A 27,952-nucleotide genomic window follows, 5' to 3' on the forward strand; every position below is an offset into this window, starting at 1 on the left:
CTCACCATGTAGCTTAACCTTTAAGATCATTAAACAGAGTTTTAAGAAATAAACTTCTTCCTGGGAAAACAGAATGATTTAAGTGAATGTTAAATATTATATTGGTGAAACAATAGTTAAGTTGTTTTAGAAAAGTATGCTGTTCCCCATCCCCCTTCCTCCCCAAAGTGACAGGGCCATGGCGGAGATGACCAAGGTTTCTGAAAGACCTATAGTAGCTAAGACCTGGAATTGTAACAAAGGGAAAACGAATTAGATATTCCATAGTATTTTAGCAACATGTTAAATAACAGGTTTGAAAAAATTAATTGATGTCGGAAGATATTAGGAAATGATTTTCTTTGAACGCATACTTAAAAAATAAACCTGGTCTCTCTTTAAAAATTGAACCTTAAGGCCCAATGGAAGCAGTCACCGAGGGTAAAACAATAGAACCATACACTCTGGAGGTGTTTTAAAAGCCAAGGACACAATCCAGTAATTCAAGAATATGCAAGCAGTCAGTGCCAGAGAGTGTTTTTCACCCTTCACCCAAGCTGCTGGAGGCTTGGCATGGTCCTTGGCACATGATTTATACCTACCTTCTCTTGGCAGCCAAGTGCTTTAGGGATGGGTTTGATAATAGAAGTCCAGGATGTTTTCATTCACGTCTTTATTTACAGTGCCATCCTCCAATTAACAGCTACCTATGTAAGCACTTGCTGTAGCATGGCAAACTGCCTTTGTAAATAATTTAGCTCGACTTCACTGTCTATCTTTGTGAATTACGTCACTTAAATTATATCAGTCCTTAACTCTTGCAGTATAAAAGGAAGGCACCCTTTGGGATCTGGTAGACATTCTGACCCAGAGCTGAGGCTAGTAGCTTGGGCTTACTGACAGCTCAGACCCTCTTTGAATCATTGTTAGCAATACCAACAGAAATGAAAAGTGGGGACTAGTGTTAAGAAAGTGGTCTGTGATCATATTTTCAAATCTTCGACTTGGACAGAATAATGACTGGAAAGCTAGTTCATTCTTACTAAAAGAGGGGAACTTTAGCATCTCCCATACAAAGGATTTACTTCCTATACTCTATAATATGGCTTTTTTCATAATATGTTTGTATAGAGTAATCATAGAATTCACTTCTATGTGATGTATTTGAAAGATCAAGTGCGATGAAGATAATATTTTGAGAAAAAAAGACCTGATTTATCTTATTCACTATTGTACCCCAGATTAATAAATATTTATTGAATGTATACATGAACAAAATAATGTAAAAAAGGTAGAATGCCATTGTGGTTGGTTTTCAGGAGTTTTTAGAGTAAATTTACACTTTTGTATAATTAGTGGGCATGCAAATTTTTATAAATCAGTTTCTAAAATTTCAGTTTTCCTAATTAATCATGCAGAGATTAGCAATAGTTTGAAGGCATATGCATAAGGGGCCGTCCACTTTTAAGTTTGTATTATTTCTTTTTGATTGTTTTAGATCCAGGAAAATTGATTTCTAGCTTGAGTTGATGAATCAGTGACTATCTACTCTAAGCACCACATGAAAAGTCCCTATTTTTAAAAAATATGTTTTTATTGATTTAGAGAGAGACAGAGACAGCGATCAGTTGCCTCCCGCATGCACCCCTACCGGAGATTGAGCCCACGAACTGGGCATGTGCTCTGACTGGGAATTGAACCAGCAACCTTTCAGTGCATGGGATTATGCTCAACCAACTGAGCCACACCAGCCTGGGCAAGAGTCCATTTTTTTACAAAAATTGGTCATAAAAGATTTTTGTAACCTATGACCATATCACAAACAGAAAAGGAGAATCAACCTTACTTAAATAACATTTTTCGAGTTATAAACAAATTTTATTGCGTATACGGAAACTGCTGTTTTAATTCATAATTGAATTTGTAGAAAAATATTGACATTTTATTTTATAATTCATATCATTTATTTGGTCTTCTTTTTCCCCACCAGGTTCTGTATACTGGAATTGTTATTTATGCCCCTGCCCTGGCTTTGAATCAAGGTACATTTTAGAATTACCAACTATGTCGATTTGCTGTTCATTTTTAATAGACCTATTCTCTGGGGAGATGGGAAGATGAAGGAATACTTCAGTAGCCTGCATCAGCTTGAGGTGGGAAAGGGGGGTTCAGGGTCTACACTAGGAGTTTCTTTGGACTCCTGGATCCATAGCTCAAAAAGGTCTGTACATTAGTAGAACAGACTTCACTAGGCAAGTGAGTCCCTGGAGGTGCCAAACAGCCACTCACATTCCATCAGAATGAGCGCTCCCTCTGGTCTAAACCGTGAATGACTGCACTTCCTCCCTTTGTGGCTACAACCCGGAGCCGGTCTCCAACAGGCTTTTTTTTCCTGTGTGTTTTGGGCTCAGTTACATTGTAAAATCTGGCAGGAAGAGAAGCTTTTTTTCTCCTCACTTCTAATGTGTTCCAAAAATGCAAAAGAAATAGATCTGTGTGATTTGAAATATTAGACTTCTCCTAGTGACAAAAGGACAGATGGCTGTAGGGTTCTTATAAACAAATGCATGAGGGTTGTGCTGATCAACAAATTACTATACTCTCTAGATATGGGCAGATACTTGCAGGAAAACTGGCCTAGTATATCGAGGCATAGGTTCATGTTTATCATAATCTCACAAGGCTTCAGGGAAACTCTACTTCCTTCGAATTCTTATCAACCAGAAGGGAGTTCACCTCTAGAACATCCTTATCAAATGGACTCTGTGATGGGAAGAATGTGGTGCAGTTCCTGTAGTCAGTATAAAAGGAAAAAAAAAAACCTTGCTAACTCCACACTTTAATTTTTTTTATTTCTTGAGAGATTGATAGTAGGTATCACCCAAGTTTATAAAGTACAACAGCAGCATCACAAGGAAGGACTCCGTTATATAATGTGCTCTTGACTTCTGAATGTTAGGCATGTTCTGTGTTAATAGTACCAGCATCATAAATGAATCATTTTATATGGAAAAAAACAGCCATAAACTTCAGAAGTCATATATTGACTTTAAGTGTTATGAAGATGTTGACTTGAGGGTTTTTAAGTGCAGTTTGAGGAAAAAGAGAGCGGTACCTTCAATATATAAAGAAATCAAGGACTAAGCAACTCCCTTGGAATAAATGAGAGCCTGAAGGACTGCATTTTGACCACCTGAATATTAATGCTGCATTTCACAGTGGACAGAAACAGTAGACACAAGCATAGATATATTACTTCTTGTATAACAGGTGCTCACTAGAAACTTGTTTAACTGAATTGGAACTTGACATTTTCTAGGTCCAATATTTCCTTTATCATGGAAAACTCAAACATCTACTAAAAGAGAGAGGATAGTATATTGAACCCTAATGTACCCTTACCTCTACACTAATAATGATCAACTCACCAGTGAACCCATTTGGTTGAACAAAACTTTCTGTTTTAGAAGATTATTAATTCAATTTCTTTAATAGAGATGAGTTTATTCAGATCACCTATTTCTTCTTGTGTGGATAAGCAAATTGTCTATCAAGAAATTGGTTCATTATCAATTTGTGGCCATAGAGTCGTCCTCCTGTTTTATAAAATGTAATATGCCCCCCCCCCCCCCGCTTAGATAAATGGTAGCGAATTATATAGACTTTCCTCTACCCTAGTCCCATTTCAGTAACGTGCACAACTTGTCTTTCAAGGACTAGTAGGATGGTGTGTTTATTTGAACCATGATGACAAGAACTCTAGGACTTCATTCAGTCTGAATAACAACCTCATGGTATTAAGCAGTTTCTTAGCTTAATTACAATGTAAATGTGTTTTAATGTATTTAATTTAGCCAATTTTGGATCTATGCTTGGTGTCTGAGGGTAGAAACCGGGTCTGATTAACTCATCAAATAGAATTTTGAACTCCAATTGTTTTGGTACATCTCATGAGATTTGCACCTAGTTTTAGGTGAGTGGGTATAGAGGTAGGTACCCAATAAATGATAGAGCTTTCCCCTGATGATTTTTTTTGAGAAGTACGTTTATTATGCATGTTTCACGGCTATACATGCATTTTCTTTTCTTCAACAGTCACAGGATTTGATCTCTGGGGCGCAGTGGTGGCCACAGGGGTGGTCTGCACATTCTACTGCACGCTGGTATGTCAAGAACATTATTTCTCCTTTGACTGTACACACTTGCTTTGCAAAATTGAACATTCCAGTAGTTGTGTGCTGCAGTCAGAGTTGTTCACAATTACTCTCCCACCTCCTATAGTATGACTTTTTTTTTTTTTTTTTTTTTTAAAGAATATTCAGTCTGGGGTAAAATTTGATCCTTTGTAGAACATTGATCATAACTGAAGATGTTTTCTTTCATCTGAACCATAGAATGGTCCCTAATCTTGTCTCCTAATTTATCCTTACTGTTGCCAAGTTATTACAGCTGTGTGTATATTATTCCTCAACTCAGAAACCTGAGATAACTTCCCGTTGCCTTTACTGACAGAATATCTAAGAACCAGTATGGCATAGGTACTGATACTCCCATGGATGCTGGTCCTTAGCAGTGGCACAAGTCTTGTGGGATCTTTGGTAGGCCAGGTTTTAATCCTCTAATTGCTGGATCTTTTAGGAGACAGGTCCTCCTAAAAGGAGGGGCTATTTCAGCCAAGGTCAAAGGGATGGGAGGGGGATACTCAGGAAGTTTGTGGCAGTGGTTAATACAAAACAATTTTAGTATTTTCAACAATTGATATGACCTTCAAACAGTGTATACTGTTTGAATATCAGCCCTGCTTACAGGATAAGATCTGTGATATCGCTGTTTGCAATTTGACTCTAAATTTTCTTTCCAATGATCATTTCATACCATTCCACTTTACTCCAAAATATGTATGTATCTGTCTACACTCAACATACCATATACGTTGACTTAGCTATGCATTCGTGTATGCTGTTTTCTCTGCCGGGAGGACCTTCCATCTCTGCCCCTTGTGTGTTGGAAGGTTTGGTTTAACCATCACCTTCTCTTGAAGGTTCTTCCAACCTGTCTTCCTGGGGTGCACTTCTTGGCCAAGATCCATGTATTTGAAAAGTTTGTGCAGCATAGTGTATAAGAATGTAGATGCTTAAAAATGTCTGTGATAAAAGCACTAATCCTAACATACTTTCCCCTTGAAGGGTGGTCTTAAGGCAGTGGTATGGACGGATGTTTTTCAAGTTGGGATCATGTTGGCGGGATTTGTTTCTGTGATTATACAAGCGTCAGTGATTCAAGGTGGAATCAGCACTATTGTAAATCATGCCTCTGATGGTGGAAGATTAAACTTCTGGAAGTAAGTTGCTGTTTACCTCCTGACTAATAGAACATTCCTCTTTATTTTTTTTTTCCTGTAAAGTAATCTCTTTATTGGAATAATAAGTTTACATTAGAAAACAAACAAACCACTAAGGATGTGGTACAGACATTTGAAGCTGGCAAGTAAATGGGTAAGGAGTTTTCACCAGGTCTCTAAGGGGTTAAATCAGTTGGGTGGTACTTAGTTACACAGTGCTTCCTCCTGAGAAGGGATTGATAGAAAAGAGTATTTTCTTCCAGATGTTAAAGTCTGGACTAGGTTGAGGGGTGGGGTAGGGTGATACAGGGAGAGAGAGTGAAGAGATAAGAAGAGGAAACCTCTTAAGAGAAAACACTAAAAAACAGTGATTTCATTTTGACCATTCTTTGTTTCAAGCAGCCTGGAAAATTTCTTTTCTGATATTTATATCATCCTGGCAATATATAGTTTATTATTATTATATATATTATTATGCTATAGATATAATATATATGCAAATGTATAATCCTCATTATATACTATTATATATCATTTCAAGAGAATTAACTAGAAAAGTCGTGGCTGATGCCTCAAGTGTCAGTATAGCACGTGCTATAACAGGTGTTAAACGGCTGTTCAGTTTTCCTAAGGAAAGATGAGTGGAGACACTGGATAGCTCACCACAAATTTATCATACAATTTACAAGAATGTTTAAAACACCTTCGCTTTAGGGTCATCAGGGTCATCCTTGTACATCATGTGCAATGTGGAGCAGCTTGTTTTCTCTTTACCCAGCTCTACTTTGAGACAGGCAAGCTCGAACTATTTCAAGAGGGAAAAAATTTTGCTTTTGGCAACTCTCGTCTGGCTTTCCAAAAACAGGTGCTAATGTTCGAGAAGAGCTTTATCATGAATTGAACAGGGTCATGGTGTTAACTTGCAGGAATGTATTACAGAGAATCAGTTTCAACTGTTTCAATATTTCTTTTCCCTTTTACCTCAAGATGCAGATTCCGAGGAAGAGAGCCTCCAATTGGCTTAGCTTGGCCATGATGCCATCACTTAGCTAGGGCAGAGCGGGACGTTTTGATTGACAGCCATTTAGAGTATTTAATGGAGAAGCAGTGGTTTCTCCAGAGCAAACCTGGCTTGCTGTTACCAGGAAAGGGAGGAATGGATACCAAGAGGCAGTGGTGCCCTGGCCGGTTTGGCTCAGCAGTAGACCGTCGGCCCGAGGACCAATGAGTCTCGGGTTCAATTCAATTCCGGCAAGGGCACGTACCTCAGTTGGGGTTCCTCCCCGGCCCTGGTTGGGATCGTGTGGGAGGCAACCAGTCGATGTGTCCCTCTCACGATGATCTTTCTTTCTCTCTCCCTCTCTCCCACTCTATCTGAAGATAAATAGAAAAATATCCTCAGGTGAGGATTAAAAATAATAATAATAATAATGATAACAATAAAAGAAGCAGTGGCCACTCAGGAGACTTTGATTACTCTGACATGAAAGCTAATTTTGCAGAAAATCTTTCAAGCTTGTGTTGTGTATCAGAGATGAACAGAACCGTTCCTCTCAAGGTGATACATTAAGAAGGGTTAAAAATGTATTATATGTGGAAGTTGAGCTTTCTTTGTAACAATATTTGGTACATGTCAAAAAATAACTTTCAACTGTTAGTATTGACCTGTGCACACAGCATTTTAAGAAAGCACAATTATAATGGCATAGTAGTTTTAGAACATGAAAACCTTTAAACTATAGTTGACAGAATTCTTAAGCTTGAATGTAAATTAGAACTATGACCATACATGTGCTAGGAGAGGAATTTATATGCACAGGATGTATCAATTTCGTGTTCATTTCAGTACCTTCTATTGCTCTGATGTACTTAAGTACCTTTCTCTCTAGCTTCATGCTCTTCTCTGATTATAGCATGGTTTGTTTAAATTATTTCCCGTGGCCATGGGAGAACGATTTATATAAATGCTCAGAATGATTAGCATATTCGTTACCCCCAATCCCATCCAGAATCCCCCAATCTCTGAAATTATCTATTTTATTTCATTGAACTTAAATTAGGGCTATTTCAACCTTTTATAATTAATAAATTTGTACATATGCTTCAAAAAATAGACTGGGTGGGATTTTTGTAGTGTTTTTTTCTTTTTTTCTTTCTTTGCCAATCGTTCAGATTTGTTTTCTGTTTGTTTTCATTTAGTTTTAATCCTAATCCTTTGCAAAGACACACATTCTGGACAATTATTTTAGGAGGGACCTTCACGTGGACCAGCCTGTACGGTGTCAACCAATCTCAAGTGCAGAGATATATTTCCTGTAAAAGCAGATTCCAGGCAAAACTGTAAGCCAAACTGTGGAATACGTATTGTTAACAACCATTAGTTGTCTTTATGGAAATTCTTTCATAAGTCAAGCTTAAGTTTGCTCACGTTTGTCCTTTGTACCATGAAATTCCAATGGATAGATGATATACTCACTTACGAAAGGATGCAGTAGAACAAAGCGGTACTGTATGTTTTAAACAAGGTATCTACAAATACGTATATTAATTAGGAAGGAAAACGAATCTTATCAAGTAAACAGGCATTTATTGTGCATCTGTTTGTATAGAATTATGATGGAAATTATAAATATATGGCTCTTGTCATGAAGCAAATCAGCAGCAAATTAGGAAAATATGCGCAAGTATGAAAAGGCGAAATAACACTAGAGAGGTGCAGCAGTGCCGTGCAACACAGTGAACAGAGGAAATGTCTCAGAGCATCCTATTGCCAGATGTGCTGGTGCATTTTGTTTTCAAATGCGGTCATGGGTTTATAACCCTGCTGCAATACTTGTCACTGAGTGATCCTGGGTGAGTTACATAGTTTCTGGGAACGTTAGTTTCTGACCTTGTAAAATGAGCCTAAGACACGTTATACATCTCCTGGGACGTATTATAAAATACTGTGTTCAGCACACAGCTGGCAGAGGTCTAGAAAGTGTGAAGTCCTTGTCCACCTCCCATCAGGAGCTGCGAATCCTGGTTGAGAGATTCCTGTCAGCCAGGCAGATCCTGAAGAGTGAGCACATGTAGGCAGGTGGAGAAGAGTGACAGAGCATTTCAGGCAGGCAGAGAAGTGTGGACACGGCACAGGGGTCAGAAGGATGACAGGGTCAGTGACCCTCAAGCCCATCTTGGCCCGAGTCGAGAGTATGAGCAGTGACTGGTTCTTTCCCAAGAGGCCTCAGATAAGCTTGGTGACTACCAAGTCCCGTGCTGATAAATCAGGCTGACTCAGCCCAGGGGCATTTAGAGGCTTCAAGACTGATTAAGAGCAACAGAGTGATCAGAGTAGGAAGAGTGGCGATTCTATTTCTGTTCCAAGGTGGACATGAAAATATTGTGATATCATATGTCAAAACTCAATATATTGAGAGTAAATTGGGCTAGACATTATTTGTCTTTGGAAAATTCCACAATGAAAAACCTATATGAATATGAGTATAATCACTGGATAGGGAATCCCCCAAAGGTGAGCTTAAGAGTTGTAGTGTTTTAAGGAATGTAATTTATATGTCCAGCAATGCACCAGACTCAACCTATACCGGAGCTGGTGCCTTTCCCAAAGTCATTGTGCATATGCTCTTCTGTTGCATTGGGAACACGAAGCTCAAAAAACCCACTTTTATAACGAAAAGAACAGCATTGGAGCTTCCTTAAAAAGAAACGATTTCCTTCAGAATAGCCCCGTGGGTCTCCTTAACGAGGCAGACTCCCTGAGCTCAGGGAACCATTTTCTCCGGCTTTCTAACACTGGCTCCATGGAAAGAATGAATCCCAGCTCCAGAGTCAGATCGACTTGACCTTGATTGACCGGGGCCATCAGATGTTGCTAACTGATCTATTTGAATAACATTCCCTTCAAATAAAACAACACGGTAGAGTATTAAACTCATCTAAACAATGGGGGTGTCTGAGCAGGAAAGTGAGTATATTCTGCAGTAATTCGCAGATGAGACATAGTTACCTGTCCTGTTCTTGGACGTGAACCGAACACAGTGAATTGAGTCAGTTCGGCACGGCTGCAGGGCGGGCCCCCCGGAAGTGGCCTTGGAGATGGAGGTTGGTGTGCCTGAGTCCACTGGGGAAGGAAAGGAAGGAGGACAAGCAGGAGTGGCCAGGGGGAGAAGCTGGACTGTGACGCATCCTCAACAGAGGTTCACGGGAGCTCTGAAGCTCCGTGATTCTTCAGACTTGTCCCAAGTGAGGGTGAGGAGACTGGGCCTTTCCATCTCTGAATCCAGTGGTCAGTAGACGTCCCATGACCGTGGGGGTGATGCCTCTCTTCACACTGGGGCAGCTCATCACAGTGTCAACTACACCACCACTGGGGGAAATTGTAGCCACCGTAGCGACAGGAATGTTTACCGATCAACTGATTGTTAAGACATAGCATTCAGTGGCATCAATACTAATAATATCGATAACTACCATCCAGCAAGTGTTTAGTACTTGCCGAGCTCCGTGCCACAGAACATATACTATTTCATTTCGTCTTACCACTCTGTGAGGGAGACATTGTTATCTCCGGGTGCAAATGAGGAAACTGAGGATTGGACAGGCTCAATTGTTTGCCCGGGGTCACGAATGGCGGGTGGAGACAGGGTTTACGTTTAGGTCTGGCTCCAGGACTGTTCAATGAGCCTTTGCATCTCCTGGGCTCACACTGTGGATGATAATGCTGAATATTGTTTGGGAAGACACTGTGCAAGGAGTACAGGTTTGCCTTTCATACGTAAAGGATAGTATTACAAACCACATTTAAACACATTCAATGAGTTGCTATGTAGATGCTCAGTATATTTAGCAGTTTAAAACTGTATTACTTTTAAAAGGAAAATGAGTAATAGTTGCTCATCTGTTGACTATTAAAATCTGTACTTCATGACAAGAAGCCCTGAAGTAGTATAATTAGATACCATTATAAAGCTAATAATGCCCATGAAACTCCAACCAGGAGAACACATTCATTCAATGGGTAAACGTCACCTATTCTAGGTACTTCCAAACCGTGTTGATTGACAGCATAAGCAGAAGGTTAGGCCAGGGTGAAATAAGTAGCATTTTTGATAGACAAAAGATAAAATGCATTTACTGACTATAGTCATGAACGTTTCTTCTGTTTATGTAACAACTTCCTCTTCTTCGGGATAGAAATTACAACCATCCTTGCTGGTTTGTTTCCACTTCTGTAGGTCCCTCTACATCAATCTGGTGGGACTCTGGGTAATCCTCATCTGCGCAGTGCTTTGCGGTCTCGCCCTGTATTCCAGGTACCGCGACTGCGATCCTTGGACAAACAAGCAAGTGTCTGCGCCAGACCAGGTTTGGTACCATGTCTTTCTTACATTAATGACATTCAGAAAGCTTATTAGTTGGGAGAAAAGATTCTAGTGCTTGTAGATAAACAGTAAATAGGCTCAATAGGATCATCTCTAATCTCTGTAAGGCATTTGGCAAAATTTTACTTTAGCAGATACAGCAAGAATAAAGAATGCTGCATCCAAGGTTAAAATATTGAAATACCTGCTGAACACATTTCCAAGTATTAAATAGAAATGGTTCAAGGCTGGAGTAGAAATGTCAATGCAGTTTTAAAAAGCCAAAACTACACACAGACCGCGAGCGGAGAACGTTTTGTGGTATCGTTAGATCTCCCATTTATAGATAGTTTACTTTTCAGTTTTTATTTTTTTAATTAAAGGATAGTTGGTATCCGATATTATATCAGTTATACTAGTTTCAGGTGTATGATGTAGTAATTTGACATTTTTTTTTATTTTTTTATTTTATTTTATTTTTTTTTATCCTCACCCGAGGATATTTTTCCATTTTTTGTACAGATACAGTGGGACGGAGAGAGAGGAAGGGAGAGAGAGAGAAACATCGACGTGAAGGGACACATCGAGTGGCTGCCTCCCGCACGACCAACCAGGGCCGGGGACAAACTGCAACCGAAGTACGTGCCCTTAGCGGGAACCGAACCCAGGTCTCTCTGGACCGCAGGCCGACGCTCTAACCGCTGAGCCAAACCGGCCAGGGCTAATTTGACATTTTTATACCATCCAATGCAGTCATCCCACTAATTCTTTTTTTTTTTTATTAATTTATTTTTGTTACAGATGTTTCTCCTTTTTTTCTCCATTGACACCCTCCTTCATCCCACTAATTCAGTTCACCATGCAAACTTGCCACAATAGTATTGACTATGTTCCCCTTATCTTTCAGTTTTTAAATTAGAGAAATGGATATAATGAGTGAACATTTCCTGAATACCAACTGATGTGATTCTGTGCCAAGAGTTTTGCATATTTTATCTCATTCTCACAACCTTGTAATTCTAATTTTATAGAGGAGGGAATGACTGAATCTCAGAGAGGTTATAAAAATTGCCCAAGAACACATAGCCAATAATTAAGAATAGCTGTAAGTACTCATCAAATGCTTGCCATGAGTCAGGCACTATCATAAGTGCTTTGTATACATTTCAACTTTTAATTCTCACAGCTGCCCTCTGAGATAGGTTCTATGTTTATCTCTCTTTTTAAGATGAGACAGTGGAGGCAAGGAGCAGTTAGGGAGCCAGCTGGTAAACCTGGAGCCAGGCTTCAACCCAGGCAGGCTGCCATCAGTCCTAACGTTGAACTTCGACACCACATAGTGCCTTTCAGAAAGTGTAGCTAGAATTCGAATCCAGGTCTACCAGAGTACAAAGTCCGAGTCCTTGTTCTTGCCAAAATTATTTTCTAAGACTCGCTTGTAAATCAAATGCCCAGGGGACTCATTAGAATAGAAGATAGGCTGAATTAGGTTGATGAAAATGTAGCACATATTTCTAGAAAAATACTATGTTGTGGTAAAACGAGAGCTTCCTTCTGCTGCTGGGGAGACAGATTCTTCCTATTCACCCAGAGGATCCAAGAATCATGTTTACTCAGAAGGTGGAAGTAGTCTTTGTTACATTCCCTCTAGTCAAGAATGTTTGTGATTTTTTTTTTTTTAGTCAATCTTTATTGTCTATAGTTTGTATCATGAAGACAATAGGGACTTTAGAAAATGTTTCTAATATATCTTCCCCTTACCCTGGGCAAATAAAAAAAAATTCCCTACAATGTTCTAACCTTGAGGCTGGTTGTCAGGGAAAGCATCCAAGGGTCTCTTGCATGCATGCACGATTACTTAGAGAGTGTGTGCTAAGTTTTTAAAAAAGAAAGAGGTTTTCTCCTTACAGGATGTTTTCTCATAGAGAGGAAAGTACTGTGTTGTTAATTCAATTAAGATTTACTGGGGATACAATACAAATAAGGCCCAGGTAGAAGATGAGGTCAACATATTAACTGAGGAATGCAAAGATATGTTTCTGCTACTCTCTGCAGGAGCTCACCCCGAGGAAGCAGAATTACTACCTAGACACAGATTTACTAATTTTCTCTAGTCAATCTTACCCCATTGATTCTGCCTGTACCTGAGGGGGTCGTTCCACATATGAAATATTACACCAGCCCTGGCCAGTTTGGCTCCGTGGTTGGAGCATCAGCCTGTGGACTAGAGAGTCCCGGGTTCAGTTCCCACTAGGGGCACGTACAAAAAAAAAAAAAAAAAAGATTTTGAGTAAAGTTAATGACTGAGTAGAGGATTTTCAGTCTCATTATAATACTAACAGTAGACACTTTACTTTTGCTTATGTAGAGACTATTGCTTGAAGTTAAACTTTTTAAGTTATCTTAGAAAAATTGGGTCTTAATTTCATATAGAGAAATGTGCTATTCTCCTTTTCTATGGATAAAAAGCTAGTAAGCTTTGGAGAACATGGAGGAAGCGTTGCTGAAAGAATTCAATACAGCCCCTTAGGACAGGGGAGGATGATCTTTCATGTCCCATCCACAGATCTTTGTTGAATAAAATCAGAGAGTCTGATAAGGTAGGGACTGTCATCCACTCTGTAATATGGGGGAAAAGAATCAATAATGTTTCAATGCAAATGAGAGGACATTTTTTTTTTTCCTGGAAAATGATTCACTTAGGCCCCTTTCGATTTAAAAATCAATTACGCTGAAAGTCTGCCATATAACACAGTGCTGAAGTCATATCTTTTCAAAAGTAATTTATCAAAAAAGCAAGTTGGTATCAGGAACTTTTTTTTAAAATGAATTTTCACCCACGGACATGCTTATTGATTTTAGAGGGTGAGAAAGGGAGAAAGGGAGAGAGAGAGAGAGAGAGAAACATTGATGTGAGAGACACATCGACTGGTTGCCTCCTGCATGACTTTACCAGAGCTGGGGACGAGCTGCAACCGAGATATGTGCCCTTGACCTGAATCGAACCTGCAACTCCTTGCTCTGAGGGCCAGTGCTCTAACCACTGAGCAAACTAGCCAGGACATCAGGAACTTTTTAAAAAGAAGCAAGTGCCAGGAATTTACTGACATCACTCTCTACTTTGTCACTATGTCTCTTGTCTCACGCAGCTATAAGTACACTTTCAGTCCTGGGTTGTGATTGAAGTTTGCAAGGATAGCCTTGAGTCATCAAGTAAAGTTAAGTAGATGCTGCTTACTTAAGCACAGAAGTGTGTAAAATATTTTCTTTAAATAGATTTATTATGTCAAAGAATGAGGATAGCTACCTTTTATTAGGCATTTACTATATTCTATATACTGTCCTAACAGCTTTACATAGATTATCTAATTTAACTTTTATGGCGACTCTATGAGGTTAGTATTATTCACCCTTATTTTACAGATGAGGAAACCGAGATTCAGAGAAATTAAGTAAAAATAGCCACATCTGTCGGAATGCTGAACCTGCATCTTTAACCACTATGCTCTTCTTTTCTTTAAGTCTTAGCAATTACAAAGTTTAATTTGGGGTATCTGGACATTTCAGTCTTGTGGAAGAGCTGCCTTTAGTTCTTGAAAAACACAAGATACATGAGGTATTGTTCATTGTATTTGGTAGCACACAGTCCTCAGGAGTGAATTTTGGACTTTTTCAGCTCATGCCCTATTTGGTACTGGACATTCTGCAAGACTATCCAGGGCTTCCCGGACTTTTTGTGGCCTGTGCTTACAGTGGAACGTTAAGGTGTGTACTATGACTCTCACAAAACGGGGTGACCCTGTTGAGATGTTTCTTGTTTTATTGGATATTTGTGGGGACCAAGCTGAATTCTGACATGGGTACAGATGCCCAAAGGAGGCAGTCCACTCCCGTATCCTCTGGTGGTCCGACCCTATCTCTGTGGGCTAGGAGTCTCTTATCATCAGTCTCCACTGTCAGCATGATCCCCACTATCTAACACACTACCTTGTACCCTACAGGGTCACAATAATGGTGATCAGTGATGGCAGCATTCACTAATTATCAAAAATGCCTGCCTACAGTCTTGGTTTAATATATATTTGTGGCTAAAGTGTGGTCAAATGGAAAATTAGAATTCAAATTTCCTAGTTACATGCTGAATAATATATGCTATATTTGAACACATTCAATGCACTTTCTTTCTGTGTTTGCTCCAGGGAATTCTTTTTTCTTTTTTTAAAACTCGTCTTTATTGTTGAATGTATTACAGATGACCCCCCCCCCTTTTCCCCATTGACCCCTCCTCCCCAATTCTGCCCCCTTCCTGCCGTTCCCACACTATTGTCTGTGTCCATTGGTTATGCGTATATGCATAGAAGTTCTTTGGTTTATCTCATCCTGCCCTCCCTCCCCCCTTCCCTTTGAGGTTCATCAGCCTAACAACCAATTTGTATGTCTTAATGGCCCCAGGGAATTCTTATTATTAACCAACTACAGCATATGTTAGTGAGGACTTGTGACAGTCCTATGCACAAAGAAAAGTATGTTTTGAAGTCATTATATAACAATACTACATAATCTATGTAGATTCTTTTCATAGACACTGAGGATTAGTTTGGACATGGAAGCAACATTAAATGATCTCTTTCCACTACTAAGTCTGTGAACATTGCCTGAGTCATTCTTGCATCACAGCTTCCAGAAAGAGGATGCTGCGATCATTGCAAATAATATAGTAGACATCTGGTTATGTTTCAGAAGTAACAAATTGTTTTCTCCTTTTCCATTCCCACTTAAAGTATCATTAAAGTTTCCATATTATAAATCAAGAGTTTTCCTTTCCCTTACAGCACAGTGTCCTCCAGTATTAATGCCCTGGCAGCCGTAACTGTGGAAGACCTAGTCAAACCTAACTTCAGCTCGCTCTCAGAGAGATCTCTCTCTTGGATTTCCCAAGGAATGAGTAAGTTTCCATGGTCACAATTCCCTTTTTTAGGCTCTGTGAGATGATTTCTAGAGATATTGTTTCCGATGGAAGATACCTCTGAGTGTAAACATATACACATATGTGTGCCTGTGACCTATTTGCCACCAAGAATTGGGAGACATGCGAAACAAGTCATTGTCAGGAATCACAAAGAACTATTTCCTAACCCAAGTTTGTTAAAATCTTAGCTATAGGGGGGGAGAAAAAAAAGTGACCCTTTTCCTTTTCAACTTTAGACCAAAATTTTAAGAAATATCCTGGTTTGGAACCAAGAGCCACACTTTCTCTATGTGACCTAAGAAGGAGCTGTCAGTTCAAGGTGATAGTCATGTGCATGAATTGAAGATAAACAGAGCATTATGTGACTTTTGACCCGACTTGATTGTCTGCATCCACACACATAGAGTGTCCTGAAGATGGCCTATAAAATTGTGCAAGGAATGTTCAAGCTCAGTTTTTAGATTACAGAACCTGATTAGGGGTTAAAGATTAGCTTGAATGGAAAAGTTTAAAGGTTTTCAGTTCCCAGATGACTCACATGTAATATCTGACTCAAAGAAATCTGCCTGGTGTGCTTCATTGTGCATTTTGACATCTGGGTATACTTGTTTTAGAATGAATGACTAACGATTAAAAAGAAAAAAAAAGAATCTTTAATCTTAGCACAGTAACACTAACAGACTGTCAAAGAAATGATAAGTAATAGCCTATTTTGAGCCATACTTCTATATGTAATTGCCATGACTATAGTTTGGGACAAGCACTTAGTAGAAGCTTTTGAAGCCAGACAAACCCAACCTGCTTTGCCAATTTACTTGCTATTAGGCTTGAGTATCTGTTTCTTTATATGGAAAACAGGAAAAAATATTCACCTTGTAGGGATACTATGAGGTTTAGAGATAGTGCACATAAAACAAGAGCTACTAGCTGGTGCTCAAAAAAGGATGCTGCTGCTGCTGATTAATAATGAGATTTCTATTTTCTCAAGGTATTTCCGGTAAGGGCTTCGTAGAGATGATCGACTGTGTCTTCAAAAACTTTGAATACCAAAATCCACAATGGTGACAATTCTTGAGCTATCAGATGGAAAAGAATCAAACTAATACTATTTATATTAGCATGCAGAGGCATAAAAAGTCATGGCAATAAGAGCTCTTTGCAAAAAAATTAATGTAAGGTTTTCCATTTCGGTGCAATAGATTATTTACCAATATACTTGACAAAGATGTGAGGGTTAGTGTATGTAAAATAGGAGTAACATAGTACAAGGGATGCACTAATTTTCTGACGAGCACATTTCTCATTCATTTTTCTATAATTTGAATTTCATGTGTGAGAAATTATATTGACAGACTTCAGGCAATTTTTGCTGAATGGAAGTTTTGACAAATAAAATTGGGGGCAGGGTAAATTTCTCTAAAATTTAAATAGTGAAACATGAACTTGAAAGAAAATCTGGAAAATACTGAAAGCCAAAAAAAAAAAAAAAAATTATTATCTAACCACCAGTGGTGGCTTGAGAATTTCTATAGGCGTGTTTTGGGGGAAAATTTACAAGAAAGGAAAATATGATATTTGTGTTGAAGCTGCCTTTCTTTGCTGGCTCAACAGAAAAGGCTTGGGCTTAAAGTCCTCAACCACCTCTCTGTGTGGACTGCCACTTCCCAGAAGACATGAACACTTAAAGTCAGAAGACTCTAATTTCTGATATTTATTAGTCCCCTCCCCCACCACGTTGTACAGAGCAGAGTTGAATTGTATCCTATTTTTTGGCAAACTGAAAACAGAGACCTGAGCCTTCCTTTATATATATATGAAAAAATGTTGATGGAGGATTAGATTAGATTAATAACACAATACTTTTTAGCTTTAAAATCCCTATAGTTAATTCTAGGGATTCTATACTTACATAACTTAATGCTGTAATTGATCCTTGGACACAATGTCAGGATTTTCTTTCCTCTTCACACACTGCTGGTTCTGTAGGAACACACCGCTTTTCTTTCTTCAGCTGTCCCTGCTGCGTGTGGGCATTCTTCACCACCTTCTCACCCACTTCGAATCAGAGGTGTGGTAGCTTGTTCTGTTGAGAATGCTGACCCTCTGGGTGGACTTCACAAGGCTTTGCGTCCTCTGCCTAGGTGTGCTGTTCGGAGTCCTGTGCATCGGGATGGCTGCTCTGGCCTCGCTGATGGGCGCTTTGCTGCAGGTAAGAGCTGACCCTCGAAGCTCTGGGTCACACTCACTTGTTATTGTTAACGCTGATGTGACCATCCTTCCCGACTTCTCTTATTATCTATTTCCACATAGACGTATCAAGGAACAAAGATGGCTAAATTCTTATCAACATTTTTTTAAAATTATGCTTTCTATCTTGAGATAATTGTAGATTTACATGCAATGACGTATAAGCAGTCATAGAGAGATCTCGTACACGCTTTGCCGGCTTTTCTTCAGTGGTAACATCTCACAAAACAGGAGTACAACATCACAACCAGGATATTGACAGTGATACAGTCAAGAGATGGAACATTTCCGTCACCACAAGGATCCCTTGTCCGCCCTTCTGTAGCCACACCCACTTCCCTCCCACCCTTACTTCCTCCTTAACCCCTGGCAACCACTACTCTGTTGTCCTTTCCTGTAATTTTGCCATGTCAAGAATGTTACAGAAATGGAATCATACAGTATGTATCATTTTAAGATTGGCTTTGCCCTGGCCGGTTTGGCTCAGCAGTTAGAGTGTCAGCCCACGGACTAGAGAGACCCGGGTTTGGTTCCCGCTAAGGGCATGTACCTCGGTTGCAGTTTGTCCACGGCCCGGTTGGGGTCGTGTGGGTGGCAACCAGTCGATGTATCACATCGATGTTTCTCTCTCTCTCTTCCTCCCTCTCTCCCTCCTGCTCTATCTGAAGATAAATGCAAAAATGTCCTCGGGTGAGGATAAACAAAAATATTAAGATTGGCTTTGAGAAAAGTGTGAACTAACTCCTTAGGATGATATTATGCGTCCACAGCCTCCTCAAACATGTTCTCTGTCACAGTATCCACAGAACTTCCCTAATTCATAAGGTGGGCTTTTTCCTGTGGACAAATTAATGTGTCCCTGATGGTTCTTTGATGGGTCTATCCACTTTTAATATCTAGCTACTTGATTATTGGGAAGACAGATCACTTGGAGGTTCCAGCTAGTTGCATTTTTTCATTCATCACACTGTATATTCCTTTTTTTTTTTAATTTTTAAAAATATGTTTTTATTGATTTTTAGAGAGAGAGGAAGGGAGGGGGAAGAGAGATAGAAACATCAATGAGAGAGAAACATCGATTGGCCGCCTCCTACATGCCCCTCACTGGGGATTGAGCCCGCAACCCGAGCATGTGCCCTGACCAGGAGCTGAACTGACAATGTCTTGGTGCATGGGCTGACATTCAACCACTGAACCCCACCAGCCGGACCACAATGTATTCTTTCACTATCATGATTTTGGAATCTATACATCAATGATTAGTCTATTAAATTTTAAATCTCTTTCTACATGACTTGATCAGTCTTTTTTTAATCATATTTTTTATTCTAGTTCCATACTTAGGGAACCTAGGGTGGCATTGGGTTTCTTTGCTGTTTGTGATCACTTAGCAGTACTTATCTACAGTCTTGTTTTGAGGAGGATTTTGAGACTATCAAAGCACAAAGGAGTGATGTGATTGATTATTAAGGTCTGCGAGACCACCACTGGGAGGGGTGGTGTCATTCTTGATGTTTGCATGCATGTGGGTGTTCCACTGTCACACGAGTCTCCGCCCCCCTTATATTTTGCTTCCCTTATTGAGGATACCTGAAGTAGCATGTGGATACTTGAGACTAAGAAGCAGAAGCTTCCCAGCCCAAGTGCCCAAGTATAGATGAGTGGATAAAAAAACTGTGGTACACTTACAAAATGGAATACTACTCAGCCATAATAAGGAAATCTTGCCTTTTGCAACAGCATGGATGGACCTAGAAAGTATTACGCTAAGTGAAGTAAGCCAGTCAGAGAAAGACAAATACCATATGATTTCACTTATATGTGGAATCGAATGAACAAAATAAACTAACATAGTGGAGACAGACTCACGGATACAGAGAACATACTGACAGCTGTTGGGGAGGAGGGGGATGGGGTCTGGGTGAGATGAGTGAAGGGATCAAGCAAAGAAAAAAAGAAAGACTCATGGACACAGACAACAGTATGGTGATGGCCAGAGGGAAGGGGGGAGAGGAGAGGTAGAAGAGGGCTAAAGGGGCATAAATGGTTGTGGAAGGAACTCGACTGGAGTGGTGAACACACAATATAGTACACAGATGATGTGTTATAGGATTGTACACCTGAAGCCTATATAATTTTATTAACCAGTGTCACCCCAATACATTCAAATGAAAAAAAAAAAAAGCAGAAGCTTTCAAGTTCTACTGATCTCTTTGCCAACAACAGGGTTGCCATGTTTCTGGGGAGGAGCCTGAACACTTTAAATCCTCATCCTGATGAAATTACTTTGAAACATTTTAACTCTGGATTTGAGATTTCTAATTGCTGACTTTATATTATTTCCATAGGCAGCACTCAGCATAATTGGCATGATCGGTGGACCACTTCTAGGCTTATTTTCTTTGGGCATTTTGGTTCCCTTCGCCAACTCAATTGTAAGTATAAAGAATGAATATGTGTAAAGCTTTCTTTTCAAAATACAGCAGCAGCTTTACAGTTCTTTTCTCAGTTGTAAACTGTGGTTCCATGCTATCCATCATCAGTGACTTGTCTCAAGGACTTAGATTACTCATAGCAACTTTGCTGGGGTGTACGATGAAGTACTATCCACCGGGACCCTGCCTTTGTGAGGCTCAATGGAAACTGCCCAATGATATATGGCAATTTCAAATATTCATAATATAGCTAAGGGGCAACATTTCTTGTGCATTCATTGTCTTTTCCTTCTTGAAAATTAATCACTAGCAATTAAAGGACAGTGACAGGCTCAGATATGAGAGATTTAAGGACAGTAGAGCTGAGGATACCTGTGAATATCTAGAGTACAGCAAAGAGGATCAATGAGGTCTACACCAACTTGACCAGACAGTTTCTCCTCCGGACATTTAAAGCTGTAGATCCAACAACATGGTTCTGGCCCCAAAGGGGTGGTCATAACTGAGAACAGTCTTCAGAAGAGGGAGCAGCTGTGCTCTTCTGCATCAGTATATCTGTGCTTTGAAGAACTACATTTTGTTTGGAATAAATGAAATTGAAATTATATATCTGAAAGCCAGGCAAAAGTCCACTGGTTCAGTCTTCCATAGGAAGAAGTTCGGAAAAAACTGACAATGTACAGGGTCGTTTCAGACAGATGGAGAATGACCACAGAACAATGACTTTACACTGACAGTTCCATTTTCTCCAAAATGTGTTAGGATTTAGTAAGGTAGATACTAATAAGGGCTTTACTGTCATCATTATTAATTATTCTCAGTGAAGTATCATATGGAAAGCTAGCTTGGCAGAAATTAATTATAATGAAAGAAAGTGGTTTGTGCCTACCCTCAGAATGTTAAAGCTTTGATTAGACTCTTTGCATTATGAAATGTATAGTGATTTGTTGGGTGTCTGAAAAATTTTTAAAAGGCTGCTTTTTGGGTTTTGACATTTATTTTCACCATGAATTGACTCCAGAAAAGCTGTACATGACTAGGTCCAACATGTTTTTTTTCCAGAGAAATAAGATACTAGTATCTTTTATAAAACGATATTTTTTTAAAATAAAAAAGTACCTCTTTTTTACTATATCCACATTTTTCAGCAGCAGAATATATACCCTTACCCTGGAATGGACTTCTTCCTTCCCACCTTCCCTTCCTCCTTCTTTTGTATCCTCCCATTCATTTATTCAGCGAATGTATGGGCTGAGAACTGTGCTGGGAGTAGAGAGCACTGGATATTTCTGCCCACATGGGTTTTATAGTTTTGTGTGTCCTTGGCTGAGTCGTGTACAATGCTGAGAGGGAACAAGTCTGGCCTGTCAACACTGGCCACCCTACTTCTTATTATTAAAAAAATATTTATTCTGTGCCTATAATATGTCCAATAGTGTGATAGGTGTTAGGGCATCAAAAATAAAGAAACTGTCCAGCTGGCGTGGCTCAGTGGATTGAGCGTCGTCCCATGGACTGAAAGGTTCCACTTCGATTCCCGGTCAGGGCACTTGCCCGGGTTGTGGGCTCGATTCCCAGTAGGGGGCGTGCAGGAGGCAGTCAATCAATGTTTCTCACATCGATGTTTCTATCTCTCTCTAAAAAAAATTCAATAAAAACATATTTTTAAAAATAAGGAACCTAATCTGCTTTCTGGGGTTCACAGCTTAACGAAAGGACTCACAGTCCTTGTCCCCAACATTAATCCTCTGCTCTGGTCAGCAGCCTCCTGACAACACACAGCTGTTTTTTCTAGCCTATGATCTTGCTTGTGATTTCCCCCTTTCTTCAAGTATTCTCCCCTGTCCTCCCCACACGGAGCCTAGGCACAGGCTGGTCATTATTTTTAAAGAAGGGGGGAAATTCCACCACAGAGGGAGGAGCTCCCCAGCTCCAGGCTTGCTTTTGTCCCCATCACTTGGGACAAGGGCTGAAATCATGCAGTGGCTGGTGGGACACCTGGGTTACTGCTGAAAAGCAGGGGCGGAGGACCCAAGTCTTCCACTGACTGGGAAAGCAAGTGTCTTCAGAGAGGACATCTCCATTTCTCTCTAGAAATATTTGGTTCGGTTGTATGGACCACTGCAGTCATTTGTGAGAACTGCTGGCTGTTTTCCCCCAAATCCCCTGCAGCACAGTTGCAGCCATGTACCGGGTCGAATATAGGAACACACTCCGTATGTGCACAGTCTGTGGCTCATATGGTACGCATGTGCTCACAGATTAAATAAAAAAGGAGTTGGCCTGGAGTCAGCCGTGGTCCTGTTGTAGTTACCTGGGTGTGAAGAGACCAGAAGGCCAGAGCAGAGTGCTGGACATGGAAACGGAGTGGGGACAATGCAAGTATGAGACACGTGAAAAGAAAAATGGGCAGACATTGGTGATCGACTAGAAAGGGATCTGAAGAAAGGGAATGGGGCCCATGCTGCCCTTGGCCGCACGTAGGGATCTTGTAAGGAGGAACAGTTTTAGGAGGAAGCTGGTAAATTTGGCTTAGACCATGTCGAACTTAACCTCTAATGTGAATTTCCATCTCAAAACACACTGTATTATTATTTTTTTAAAACCACTCTTGGCCCTTGCCGGTTTGGCTGAGCAGTTAGAGCGTTGGCCTGAGGTCCAGAGAGACCCCGGTTCGGTTCCCGCTAAGGGCATGTACCTCGGTTGCAGTTTATCCCCGGCCCTGGTTGGTCGTGCGGGTGGCGACCACTCGATGTGTCCCTTTCACGTCAATGTTTCTCTCTCTCTTTCTCCCTCCCACTCTATCTGAACAAAATATTGAAAGATGTCCTTGGGTGAGGATAAAAAATAAATAAATAAATAATAAAACCACTCTTGTTTTGCAGGGAGCATTTACTGGTCTGCTGGCCGGATTTGTGGCTTCTTTCTGGGTTGGGATTGGAGCTCAACTTTATCCTCCACTCCCGGAGAGAACCATGCCGCTGAGCCTGGAAACGTACGGCTGTAACATTACGCACGGGGCAAACTGGACAACGACCACAGAAATGCCGTTTTCTACGAGTGCTTTCCAAGGACACAGCGCCGACAGGTGTGGACTTAAGCCTTATAATGTCATAATTTTAAAAAGATATGTGACAGGGAGAGACCCTAGTTGCTTTCTGTCTTGCCTGCAACACGATGATTTTTGCCTCATTCTGAAACGAGTACGGAGAGCCCCTGTGGCTTTCTGGCTACAATATTTTGTTCAGAAATAGCCAAAAAACAATGCAGCATTTTCTTAGTTTCTATAAAAACTTTGGTCTCACCTAGAGATCAGGAGAAGGCTTGAATAACAACAACAATAACTACAAAAATTCCATTATACGTTAAATGCTATGAAACACCAGCTCGAGTTGAATGAAACATTGTCTTTGTCAACTGAAAATCTTTTGAAATGAGAAGCTCAACTCTGAACAAAAACGTTACTTACATAGTCTTTACCTACTACAGCCCTTACTGACAAAAAGCTACAGTTATCTGAATGTGGTGGGAGATGCTGTTTGTTCAGGTTTAAAGATTCCAGATCTTTAGAGCACTAGCTGTGGGTTGCCCCTGAGACCTTCAGCTGGAGTTTACAGCATGCACGTTGGAGCCTCCGGATACTGACGTTGTCTGATTTAATGAAATGATGAAGACCTGTTGGTGGATGAGTGTTTTATTGTATGGAGGATGTGAAGGGCAAGGCTTTGTTTAGTGGGTACACAGTCGACCCTTGACCAACACACGTTTGAACTGTGCCGTTCCACAAACACAGATTTTTTTCAGTGAATACACACAGTACAGTAAATGTGTTTTCTCTTCCTTGTGATTTTATGAATATATTCTTTTCTTTAGCTTACTTTATTATAAGAATACAATGTGTAATACATATAACATACAAAATGTGTGTTCATTGACTTTATGTCATTGGTGAGGCTATTAGAGTTCTGTGTTGGGGGAGTCAAGAGTTACACACAGATTTTTTAAAAAAATGTATCTTTATTGTTGAAAGTATTACAGCTGTCCCTCCTTTTTTCTCCCATTGACCACCCCCTCCTCCTCCCCGCTCCGCCCCCCCCAACCTTCACCGCACTATTGTCTGTGTCGGTTGGTTATGCATATATGCATAGAAGTTCTTTGGTTTATCTCTTCCCATCCCCCCGCCCCTACCCCCTTCACAGATTTTTGACTGCGCACATTGTTTGAGGGTGAGTTGTGTAAATGTCTAGCTTGAAAGCACAGACCGTGTGGTCATGTTCAAGGCCTGGAAAGATGAGGCCGCTGCCCCCAAAGAATTGACCTGGTTCCAGCTCGCCTTGCAGGAAACCACCGGAGAATCATTCCCTTGGGTCAAAGCATGGATCTCTCTTAAGATGGAATACTCCTGAGAGGAGTAATGTGACCACCGGAGAATCACTCCCTTGGGTCAAAGCATGGATCTCTCTTAGAATGGAATACTCCTGAGAGGAGTAATGTGACCACCGGAGAATCACTCCCTTGGGTCAAAGCATGGATCTCTCTTAAGATGGAATACTCCTGAGAGGAGTAATGTGACCATCGTTGGTGATTCATGTCCTGGAGGGGACTCGCCTACGAGAATGTTTGTCAGTAGGAGTTCAAGGCTGGGACTCTGTATGGGTAGAGACTAAAGGTAGTTCCTGCGCCCGGGGCACATTCAGAGGGGTTCGACGAGGTGAGCTGCTGTGTGGAAAGGGGGTGGAAATGCAGGGAGCAGTCTGGGCGACCATGAAAGCACTAATGAGAGGCGTATCCAGATGCCATTAAAGAGACTCAGACAGGAAGAACAGACTAATGGAAAGGTAAGTGGGAGGAACCTTATCTACCTTTTTATTGATAGACTTTCCAAAGACAAGAACAGTGCTTGGAATATCAATCAGAGTTGAATGGCTAGACATGGACATTTAGTATTATAGTATAGGGTCAAGGTTAAGTCATACTTTTAATTCCTGATCGAATAAAATAGAATTGGAACAGCAGATTGTGATATTTAAATCATTATTAACTCTTATATTTTGACTTTGCCAAGAGGATTATTGACACTCTTAGTTGCCAGTAGCATTACATGGAATCTTACAGTTACACTTTGCTCTCCCTTAGGACCCCGCTGATGGATAACTGGTATTCTTTATCATATCTATACTTCAGCACCCTGGGAACTTTGGTAACATTATTTGTGGGAATGCTTATCAGTTTACTAACAGGTAACTATCTAAACATTAGTATTGTTGTATTTACTTACCTCTACATCAGTTTTTACTGTATCTGTTTTATAGCTATTTACGTTATTTTACTATAGTCTGTTCACAGCTAATTTAATTGTTTGTTCCATTTTACTCATGGGAAACTTGAAAGCAGAAGACTCATCTCTGTTTGAATCTTTGTTTTGCCATTACTAGCTGCATGAACTTGGAGAAGTCTCTATAGCTACTCTGAGCCTTGGGGATCTTTTGTGTTAAATTAGAATAATAATAATCGACCTGCCTATCTCACAGGGTGCTTTAAGACAAAAAGAAAATGCTTGAAAGAAAGCATGTATAGCTACCACAATGCTAAGAATTTTTCATATCTTGTTACAACCACCCTGTGTCATTGTCTCATACTGACCTTTGTAAACTGTGAAGAAGTAGGTAAACAGTGTGTGAAGGCTATTTTCAGATGTTCATAAACTTCAAAAAATAATTAAAAAAAATAAAATTGATCATACACTTAGTATACACTGCCCTCTTGGAGTGCTTTGGAACTGTTATCCTGGGACTTCAATCTGTCCTCACTCATGAATCCCCTGGCTCCCCCCTGGGTTAGCATTCCTGCTGTCCGCATTCCATCACTCCTAATTCTTGTTTGCCCTTCACTGAAGGAGAAGAGATTTTGGAAACGATGCAGCTCTGAAAAAAAATGTCTTCAGTTCTCCCTTATATTTGAATGATTGTTTCAGTAGAGAATCCCAGGCTGAAAATAACGTTCTTGTTTCGGAGAGGATGTCTTCATTGTCTTCGAGTTTACTTTGTTCCTGCTGAGAGTGCCAACCATGTATCTGCTGAGCCTTTGCAGGGGACCCATTCCACAATGACTGCCCTGCCGAGGCCTTCTGTGGGGTCCTTTCAGTCTGAAGACCCGTGTCCTTCAGTTCTGGGGCATTTCCTAGACTATTGCTTTTGTAATTTCCTGCTATTTTCTGTTTTCTCTTTCTGGAAACTCCTGCTGGTGAAATGTTTGAGTCTTGGACAGTTCTAATTTTCTTACCTTTTCTCTCCTATTTTCCATCTTTGTGCTTCTTAGGTCTGCTTCATGGGGTATTTTTTCAATTACTTTGCCAGTGATTCTCAGAGGAGCACTCTGACCCAGCCTCAGGATTAGTCTGTAAGGGGAGGAGGACAGGTAGGAGGCTGTCACGGAAACCAGGTGAGCGATCCCAGCGGCTCGGACCGGGTAGCAGCGGAGTTGGTAGAGAGTGCCAGGCTCACATTTCCTACACCCCTCACACACAGGCACCACGGCAGCCGAACTAGGGGTCAGCTCCACTGCCCTCTGTATCAGATGTGTCATAACTAGTCAGAAAGTCCGCACTCTGTCCAAGGATGCAGGATGTCTTTGCTTCACGCTGCAAAGCTACCAGCACTGGGACTCTTTAAGGAACCCTTCTGTCCATCATTTTTTGTTGTTGTTTTTTTAATTCACTTTATTTATTAAAAATTTTTTTCTTCAATTTTTATTAATTTATTTTTTGTTACAGATGTTTCTCCTTTTTCCCCCCTAGACCCCCTCCACTCCATCCTGCCCCACCCCCAGCATTGTTGTCTGTGTCCATTGGTTACGCATACATGCATATAAGTTCTTTGGTTCATCTCATTCCCCGCCCCCCCGCCCCCTCCTCTGAGGTTTGTCAGTCTGAACCATACTCTTTTCTATGTCTCTGGGTCTATTTCGTTCATCAGCCCACCTTGTTCATTATCTTCCACAAATAAGTGAGATCATGTGGTATCTGTCTTTCTCTGATTGGCTTATTTCGCTTAGCATACTGCATCGTTGTTTTATGCAGCTTGTCTTCCAAACTTCTGATACCTGTATTTGGAATGAATACATTAACTTAATAATTACTGGTGAAATTAATATGATTATATCAGTAATTATAATATAATTGTTACATATTACAATATATAATTATTACCCATGCATAATAAGTTTGTAGCTATTTGTTACTTCTTATCAGTTCTAAATTATTCTCTTTCTTTTCGAAAAGGACTGTGCTTTTTCTCATAAATAAAATGAACGGCACAGGAGGTTTATTCTCTTGTCTGTTTTGATATACAGGATGGGGCAAAAGTAGGTTTACAGCTATGAGTACATGAAACAGTTTATGCTTGTATTACTATTTATCAATCATTATATGATTTTTCATATGAGCAACTGTAAACTTACTTTTGCCCCACCCTGAATATAAGACATTTTAAACTTTTCTTGCCAGTAACCCAGTTGTTCAGATCTGGAATAGAGCGGACCGATCCTCTTGTGCTACCAAAACTTTGGTCCTTACCTAACCCATTTTTTTTTTCTTTAAGTATGAGATATTGGAGTAATC

General features: G+C 40.2%; 1 protein-coding gene across 1 annotated transcript in view; it reads left to right on the forward strand.

Moving 5' to 3' along the window:
• The window catches only part of SLC5A8 (solute carrier family 5 member 8), a 36,837-nt gene that overhangs the window by 6,467 nt on the left and 2,418 nt on the right, over positions 1-27,952 (forward strand). The window contains exons 3-13 of the mRNA XM_036252517.1: positions 1,970-2,021; positions 4,075-4,142; positions 5,166-5,320; positions 7,520-7,660; positions 10,558-10,687; positions 14,360-14,448; positions 15,516-15,628; positions 17,794-17,861; positions 20,248-20,334; positions 23,220-23,422; positions 25,471-25,574. Coding sequence (XP_036108410.1) covers positions 1,970-2,021; positions 4,075-4,142; positions 5,166-5,320; positions 7,520-7,660; positions 10,558-10,687; positions 14,360-14,448; positions 15,516-15,628; positions 17,794-17,861; positions 20,248-20,334; positions 23,220-23,422; positions 25,471-25,574 — 1,210 coding nt within the window. The remainder of the gene's footprint in view (positions 1-1,969; positions 2,022-4,074; positions 4,143-5,165; positions 5,321-7,519; positions 7,661-10,557; positions 10,688-14,359; positions 14,449-15,515; positions 15,629-17,793; positions 17,862-20,247; positions 20,335-23,219; positions 23,423-25,470; positions 25,575-27,952) is intronic.

This window comes from Molossus molossus, unplaced genomic scaffold (assembly GCF_014108415.1).
Source record: "Molossus molossus isolate mMolMol1 unplaced genomic scaffold, mMolMol1.p scaffold_m16_p_10, whole genome shotgun sequence".
Classification (NCBI taxonomy): Eukaryota; Metazoa; Chordata; class Mammalia; order Chiroptera; family Molossidae; genus Molossus; species Molossus molossus.